Genomic DNA, 9,101 nt, shown 5'->3' with positions numbered 1-9,101 from the left:
GGATGATATAATTGTATCTAAAATTATTTCGAAGGATTATCAGAATGCATTGACATGGAAAAAAAACAACAACTGCTGTTCAGACACATTTGCACAATGACTGAGCTCATTTGTTATTGTATTTTTATATTATATATTGATTCCTCTGACCCTTGTTCCTTATATCTTTTTTATCAATAATCTCTTGCTCTGGCCTGAGGCCATGACGAAATGACTGTGCAAAGCGCTTCCCTTCTCAACAATGATTTTATTCTATGTTCCTTAAGAGTATGTGGCTTTCTGAGGGGAAATTCCACAGAATCATGTGACCTACCAGATACACAGCAATTTTATGGGCAGGAAACTCTGTAGAAGTTCCTTATTAGTGTGTTTACTCTTATACATGTTGTATTTTTTCAGATATTGATGCTTTTATGATTTTCACCTCACTTACTGTATATTAAATGCAGCATAATAAAAGCTTTTAATGGCGTACTTTGTCACATAATAAATAAATATTCACTATGGTTCTGGACTATAAACATGAAATACTCATGAAAAATGCATGAATAAAATAAATAAAATATGATAGAAAACTCCCCTTTTGTACTTTCCGTGAGATGGTGCATCACCATATAACATTCCACTTTAGCAATGACACTGTCACATGCAGACTGGAAAGTGACCATTTCTAACATTCATATGAGTCTGTCTACTTAATATGTTTGGCCTTAATTAATATAGCACCGTCTCTTAAGCTACAGCGCCTAAATTACACAGTGTCTGGATAAATTGGAACATGTCGAGCTGACTTCTGGGTTGGCGAGAAGGGGAAGACATGCTAACTACCTGGGATCTGATTGGTGTAAGCAAAAGACACTTTCAATACACAGGCATTTTCTTGTTTCAGAACAAATCTAAAATGTCTGGGGTGAAAAACACAGTAACATGGCAGCTTTATCTGTCTGTCATATTGTGCCTGCCTTTAGCAGGAGGTGGATGACATATGGTAAACACTGTTGAATTGGTTGGGTGCAGAGGGTTCACACACACACATCTGTCCACACAAACAAGCCAAGTTCGTTTTCAACAGACTATGTGTGAAATCAAATCCTTCTCTCAATATAAAGTTCTCCACTGGGCTCGGTTGTTTTTAGCTTTTGGGAAGCAAGCGCGACTGGAAGCAGGTTGCCGTAAATAGACTCTGTAAATGTGCCTTGGCTCGTATGTGCTCTGGACTGCAAACTTCCCTGCACATGTGAGAGGACCAGACATGAGAGTACAAATCTGATTTTATTTCTTTCCTTTGTAAGTCGGTTTGGATAAAAGCATTTGCTAAATCATTAAATGCAATATACACTCACCTAAAGGATTATTAGGAACACCTGTTCAATTTCTCATTAATGCAATTATCTAATCAACCAATCACATTGCTTCAATGCATTTAGGGGTGTGGTCCTGGTCAAGACAATCTCCTGAACTCCAAACTGAATGTCAGAATGGGAAAGAAAGGTGATTTAAGCAATTTTGAGCGTGGCATGGTTGTTGGTGCCAGACGGGCCGGTCTGAGTATTTCACAATCTGCTCAGTTACTGGGATTTTCACGCACAACCATTTCTAGGGTTTACAAAGAATGGTGTGAAAAGGGAAAAACATCCAGTATGCGGCAGTCCTGTGGGCGAAAATGCCTTGTTGATGCTAGAGGTCAGAGGAGAATGGGCCGACTGATTCAAGCTGATAGAAGAGCAACTTTGACTGAAATAACCACTCGTTACAACCGAGGTATGCAGCAAAGCATTTGTGAAGCCACAACACGCACAACCTTGAGGCGGATGGGCTACAACAGCAGAAGACCCCACCGGGTACCACTCATCTCCACTACAAATAGGAAAAAGAGGCTACAATTTGCACGAGCTCACCAAAATTGGACAGTTGAAGACTGGAAAAATGTTGCCTGGTCTGATGAGTCTCGATTTCTGTTGAGACATTCAGATGGTAGAGTCAGAATTTGGCGTAAACAGAATGAGAACATGGATCCATCATGCCTTGTTACCACTGTGCAGGCTGGTGGTGGTGGTGTAATGGTGTGGGGGATGTTTTCTTTGCACACTTTAGGCCCCTTAGTGCCAATTGGGCATCGTTTAAATGCCACGGCCTACCTGAGCATTGTTTCTGACCATGTCCATCCCTTTATGACCACCATGTACCCATCCTCTGATGGCTACTTCCAGCAGGATTTGGCACCATGTCACAAAGCTCGAATCATTTCAAATTGGTTTCTTGAACATGACAATGAGTTCACTGTACTAAAATGGCCCCCACAGTAACCAGATCTCAACCCAATAGAGCATCTTTGGGATGTGGTGGAACGGGAGCTTCGTGCCCTGGATGTGCACCCACAAATCTCCATCAACTGCAAGATGCTATCCTATCAATATGGGCCAACATTTCTAAAGAATGCTTTCAGCACCTTGTTGAATCAATGCCACGTAGAATTAAGGCAGTTCTGAAGGCGAAAGGGGGTCAAACACAGTATTAGTATGGTGTTCCTAATAATCCTTTAAGTGAGTGTAGATTGTAGGGAATCCTCTGTAGAATTAAGAAAGCTGTGAAATGGGAGTAATAGGCTAGACTGCAAGGAGAAATAAAAGGGCCTTTGATGGATTTAGTTATGGACACCAGCAATAAATAAATAAATAAATAAATAAATAAATAAATAAATAAATAAATAAATAAATAAATAAATAAATAATAGTTCCTCAACATTTATAATTTTCACAACCGACTATACAAAAAAAAAAAAAAGAGTCTCCAATCATATTAAACCCCCCCAAAAAACTGAATAATTGTTTGACCAGAGGGATTTCTGTCTCTTTTCATTTTTTGAAAAATTCTAGTTATATGCTTGGTACCAACCTCTATCAGAAAAAGGACTGCAAGTGTGAAATATTGCTGACTGACACACCGATAAGAGCCACAGGGCCCCTTAAAAGTGTTAAGGCGTGAGTATGTGAAAAGGAGTATGCTCAATGAACCATGTGAAGTTTGATTAAATATTTGCCAAAATAACACCCATCTCGACCTGAACACAAAAAGTGTGTTTTACAACATGTCTACTTGCTAACGAAGGTCGCTTATGTGGATCATTTGTGTGCATATTTTAATAATCTCTTTATTGCAGTTTGACTTTTGATCGTACTCAAGTGAAACAATTGTTTATTCACGTCAACAACAGACACGTGATTAAAAAAAACATGTCCCAAAAGCAATCACATGAAAACAGAATGTTCTTATTTTGTTTTTTACAATTTACATGTATGAGTTGTTTTGTTTGCTAAAAGAGCACATGCATAGCCAGAAATGAAATAAGGAGGATTCATTCATTTCTCAATAATACCAGCTGATTATTAAAGCTATTTGTTAATGATTCAGATCCTTTTGCAAAATACAATTTATAAATCTGTTCTGTGCCTATTTCATAATACAAAAACAAGAGTGTTGAAATAATTTCAAATCTGCTGTGGTCAAAGGGTGAATTAATCTAAAGCGCCCTCTTGCGTCTTTTCTGATTATCTGGTTTACATTTAGTGCTAATCTTTCTTGGAAAGTAATGGAAAGATTATTACTATTATTAGATTTGTGTTATAAGATTTTATTTTATTTTAAATTAATTATGTTAATTTAATTAACTTTTAAATAACAGGCGTAGCTATCTTTGAAACGCTTGCAGACTCCGCCCTCTTGCGGCTATACCTATTCACGTCACCCTTTCCTTTAATTTTACCCAACAGCGACACCTATTGATATTTGGCGAAATTAAAAATAATAACCAACTCCACAAATGTAAAGAGATAATGAGATCAAGTGGAAAATAAAATAAATATATACAAATATTAAATAAAAATAAGATATCAGTAATCAGTGAATGGGAAGAGACTTTTTCCTTTTTCTTTTTGTAGCTTACATATTATTTTAACATAGCGATTAGGCCTAACAGGATAATAACAAATTATGCGACCTTCATTCGAATGCTGCCTACCTATAGGCTACATTTGTAAATGAAAACAGGCGCTCATTTATCGTCACATATGCCTATTGTTGTATCCTATAACCCACAGAAATACAGTCTAAAAGTCAAAACTTTATTGGCATTTACAAAACATATAGGCTAAGTAAAATAATATACAGAACGTTAACTAGGTAAAGAGACAGCTACACGGAATGAAGGCTGGGAACATAAAGCAATTACATAACTATGGTATAATCAATAATACTAATAGACCTTCTAATAATAATATACAAATATAAAATTTAAAAAAACGAAGAAGAAGAAGAAAAAAAAAAACGACCAGTTAATGTATTTAAAGGCGTTGGGATGCGATAGACTGGGCTTCTTGTAGGGCTATATTATTTTATGTCTTTACATAATCTTTTAACATTTATTCATAAGAACTTAATTGCTGTCAACAAAGGCATAGCCTACTAGCAACATCGCGCGCAATTGTTTTGCATCAGTACAGGATAGAGCATATATTTATAGTCGATAGTTTAATATTTAATATTCACAATTTCACATATATTAATAATTTCATATTTAAAAATGTATTTCAATTGCGATTGCACTTTCAGTGCACCGGCATTTTCAGACGGTGGCGGCTCCTTTAAGAAATCAGGCATTCCGAACTCCGCCATGACGTCAGAGCAGTAAGACGCTGGCTGGCCGAAAGTCGCGAAAGGCCAGTGCGCTTCTCGCAGAAGACAAGTGTTAGAGCGCACGTTATTAGCGACTTTTTAACTCTACATTTGTGTTTTTAATTCGTTCGGCGGCTCTTTCAAATAGCCGGTGACATTTCGAAGTCTTTTAACCTTGAAGTGAGTTTATGTAAGTCGCCTTTTAACTATCTGAGCCCTGAATTGGTGGGTTGACCAACGACATGGATATTAGCTAGCTTAGCTAACGTTAGTCACCAAGAAACCGAAATAACGGCGCGTCAGAGGGTTTGTGTCAGTTTTATTGCTTTTAAACATAGTTTATGTTCCTGGAGTCGAGCTCTCTGAGGCAAATCTTCGCCTTGGGTGTTGCCAAAGAAGGACTGAAGTTCGGGAGAAGTAGCTAACGTTAGTTGTTTAAGTAAAGGAAGAAAAGAGGTGGGAAATGTTGACTAACGCCAACAGTCCGCCGAAGTTTCCAAACCAGCAACAGCAGCAACAACAGAATCCAGCCCAATTCATGTTGGGTAAAGCCTCACTTCAGATCAAGAAAAATGCCATAATCGACGACTACAAGGTCACAAGTCAGGTCCTGGGACTGGGCATCAATGGCAGGGTTCTGGAGATCTTTCACAAGAGGAGTGGGGACAAGTATGCTTTAAAGGTAAGATTGAGCCATTTATAAATCTGCTGTTTAAACATATGAACGTGTTTAGGGGTTTATAGTTGCATTTTAATAAGTAAAACACACGTCAGAATTATTCTTTAGCTGTTTAAAAGACCATCTGTCCACACTCTCATATTCATAAAACCTAAAACCAGTGTTTTATTCTTCATTTGGAGTGTTTGTCTTTGTGTGTTATGTTTAAGGGATTTAAAAGTAATCAGGTAAGCTTTCTACAGGTGTTCTTCCAGGGTACACAGTGATTTGGGATTGAGTTAATCATTCATTTTAAGAGCACAATGGAAATTAGAAAGCCATCTGTTTTATTAAGAACCAGGTGGCAGGTTCCTGTTCCAGCTGGCCTTTGTTATTAACGACTGTATTGGGCAGAATGGCTTGGAGGAGAGGGCAGAGAATGACATAAGACGTTCCACCTCCATCAGGAGTATTCATTTCATTTAGATTGACGCAAATCCACTCCTAGTTACGCAAAAACAGGAAGGTGGATCTGGTTTTGGTCTGTTGATTGTGGGTGTGTCAGTTCACTCAGTAGTATGTTGATGAAGTTGGCAGGTGACATTTTTTTTGTTTATTTTTTTGGTTGTTTGTAGTGGTGGCCTGTGTTTGGTTGAATTAGATTGAGTTATTTAGTCCCACATGTTCTCCTAGTAGTAACGTTAACCTAGCTGATTGCATACTAAAACTTGTCAGGTATCATTTAGGGTACATGTGTTTGGGCATGTGGTTAAATTTGTCAGGTTGGAGCCATAGCCTTGTGGTCAGTGCTCTGAAATATGGTCCTGTAACGCTTTGGGCAACCCGAGAGGTCCTATCCACTTTTTCATCCCATTGCCGCTTCCTCCCATTTTCCTCTTTACAGTCTGATAAAATGTAGGCAAAATCACACACACACACACACACACACACACACACACACACACACGTGTATATATATATTTACATGCATATCAAAATGAAAAATTATTTATCAGACATTTTTTATTTATTTATTAAGGGTCAATATTTCCCACCTTGGAATAGATTTTCAGGGATAGCCTATATTTTACCTTTTTGTGTGCATTTTTTTGTAATAATTCAAAAACACAGCGTGTTATCTCAATGTCATTTAAATTCAGTTAATTCATTAACATAAATTATGTTTTTGAACAGTTATGGCTGTTAATTATAAAATCAACATCAAATTCAAAAGTACAATGCACAGTAGCCTAGGCCTATATCATTACACAAAAAGTATTTTGCTTTAATACATGGCCCATCTCTAATTGTAGCTATAGCTCTGTATTGTTGTTGCCTTACCCTTGATTTCTGCTCACCACAGCCTCACATCATGATAAAATATACTTCCATATTTCCATTATATTAGTCTTACGTGAAGTCTTATCAGTAGAACTGTGATGACTGCTGCTTCTTTCAAAGTGATTGTATTTTGAATTTTATTTGTACTTAGACCTAGGGCTGCTCGATTATTGCAAAAGTCATAATCATGATTATTTTTTGGTCTATATTGAAATCATAATTATTTAACATGATTATTGGTGGGTGATAAGTCTTATTTCACAAAATTAGTCATTTTAAATATCAGTGAAATTTCACAATAATCAATATTTTAGCAAAAACTAATAGGATAGGCCTAACTGATATAAGAAAAAGGCCCTTAAAATAATTACAAAAGACAAGTAAACAACAGTCATTAATACAATAAGAACAAAGAAACTAATTATAAACAAAATGGACAAATAAATATAACAGAACAAAAATACAAATTAAATAAAGTAGGAAGGAAGATGTAGGCTACTAATAGTGGCATAATATATTGAAGATCAAAATTAAAAAATCAATCAAAATTCATAATCAAATATAAAATAACACTACATTCTTACTGTACACTTTAAATACAGGCCTAGATTAATCCTTATTAAAGCTACTCAAGTTATTCAGTCATGATCAGTGAGTGATTTTGTCATTTGTTGTTTATCATTAATGACAGACTGCAGCAGGTTTATTAGGCATCTGTCACTTTAAGAGCAAGGCTAATGCACAGATCCAATATACTGGTACATGTGTTTACTGTGTATGATAACTTAAGACATAGGCTAGGACCCACTGTGTTTACATGAATACGCTCCAAAAAGGTATTTTGACATTTTGTGTGTGTACTGGTTTAGGTGTGTAGCCTATACAAAGCCCATTTGCTTATCCACGTTTGGCTCTGGGCACAGAAAGAAGGGTGAACAGTCTCTTTTGCGGCTTAATGCGCTAATAACAGTGCTTAATATCAAACACGTCCCGCAGTTTAGCAACAGTAGGCGTTTTACAACACTCGCTAATTTGGCTGATTTGGATGTTAAGTTTGGGCTTTTAGGGAGGAATGAAAGCACGTCGCTGTGAATAAAAGGAAGGTACGCTAGACGGAATGTGGCAGTGGCACAATAATCGTTTTACCTCGATTATCTTGTTTTCAAATCGAAAATTAATTACGATTAATCACAACAGCCCTACTTAGACCCATCAGTTTTTGAATGAAAAGGCACGCAGTCAACAAGACTTTGGGCAAAGATGTATGTCTCAAAGGTTAAAACAATCCACTTCTGTGGTTGGCCTCGTCCCACTCACTGTCTGTGCTGCTATAGCAGCAGAGTAGAAATGTGGAGGTGTTCATTCACCCCTTTATAACATTTATTTGGCTTGGGTCTTTTCTTTTTTTTTATGCCTCCCCAAAATGTTGCTGTGATCATAATCACAAAGATAGATGAAGGGCACTACTGTAAGATCCAGCATTTGCTTTTTGCTTCAGCTTGGTGGGATAGGGTGATTATATGTTGAAGGAAAGCCCTGTTGATCTTCCAGGGCCACTGATGATGTCAGCACCCTGACTGGCTTTCTGTCATCGTGCTGAATGATCTCTGCGCTCTCCGGTGACAGATCTGGCTCAGCCCCACATTCATCACCACACACGGCCTGGCTATTTGTAGCTGCAAAGGACCATTGCATACTTGTGGGAGGCAGGAAAAGAGTGGGGGACTGTGAAGCATGAGATTGCTGCTGATGGCAGTTTGGAGCGTGGAGTTTGGAGCTTATGATCTGAGTAATGGACACAGATATTCACTCTTCGTTGTGAATTTAGTGTTTGTGTGTCAGGTTGCTTTTGATCTGAATGTTGGCGGAAAATTGAGTCATAGCTGACTTGCCGATTAGTAAAATAAGTTTGACCCGAGGAGCTGTCCAGTCCACTACTGAGCACAATTTTGTTAACAGTGCATTTCCTTGTGTTTGAGAAATTGGCTTGTTTTTTTGTTTTTTTCTGCACTCGTGCTTGTGACCCAGTTTACCTGGAAATGAAAGCAATTCCTGATTTCAAATACCTAAATGTTCAGCTTGATCCACAAGTATCATCATTTTGTGTAATTTGATACATGAGGAAGAAAAGAACGGTCTTGTTTTCAAGCCAAGGAATAATTCGCTTTGAGGACTCACTGTGATGTTTAATTCATGAATGTGCAGGTTTAAACTTGTGAAGTATCTATAAAGTCTGCGTTCAAAGCAGTTTTGAGAAACAGTTGCACTTCTGTTCTAAAGGCAAAAATCTTTCGATGTTCTGTCGGGAGACATGTTTGCAACAAAAGCCTTTAAACATGCTGCTTTTTTATGCTAAACCCATTCTATGTGTTTATTAGCATGTTGTGTGCAAATACCAACACATGATCTTAAGTAAACTGACTGACATGGA

At 37.4% G+C, this 9,101-nt stretch overlaps 1 protein-coding gene across 2 annotated transcripts in view; it reads left to right on the top strand.

Moving 5' to 3' along the window:
• The first annotated feature begins 4,662 nt into the window (after positions 1-4,662).
• mapkapk2a (MAPK activated protein kinase 2a) overlaps positions 4,663-9,101 on the top strand; it is a 43,691-nt gene continuing 39,252 nt past the window's right edge. For both annotated transcript variants that reach the window (XR_013819675.1, XM_079857417.1), the window contains exon 1: positions 4,663-5,353. Coding sequence is in view for 1 of the 2 variants with exons in the window: in XM_079857417.1 (XP_079713543.1) it covers positions 5,135-5,353 (219 nt within the window). In the remaining variant the exon portion in view is untranslated. The remainder of the gene's footprint in view (positions 5,354-9,101) is intronic.

This window comes from Squalius cephalus (assembly GCF_949319135.1).
Source record: "Squalius cephalus genome assembly, chromosome: 22".
Classification (NCBI taxonomy): Eukaryota; Metazoa; Chordata; class Actinopteri; order Cypriniformes; family Leuciscidae; genus Squalius; species Squalius cephalus.
This window is presented reverse-complemented; position numbering and strand designations above follow the sequence as displayed.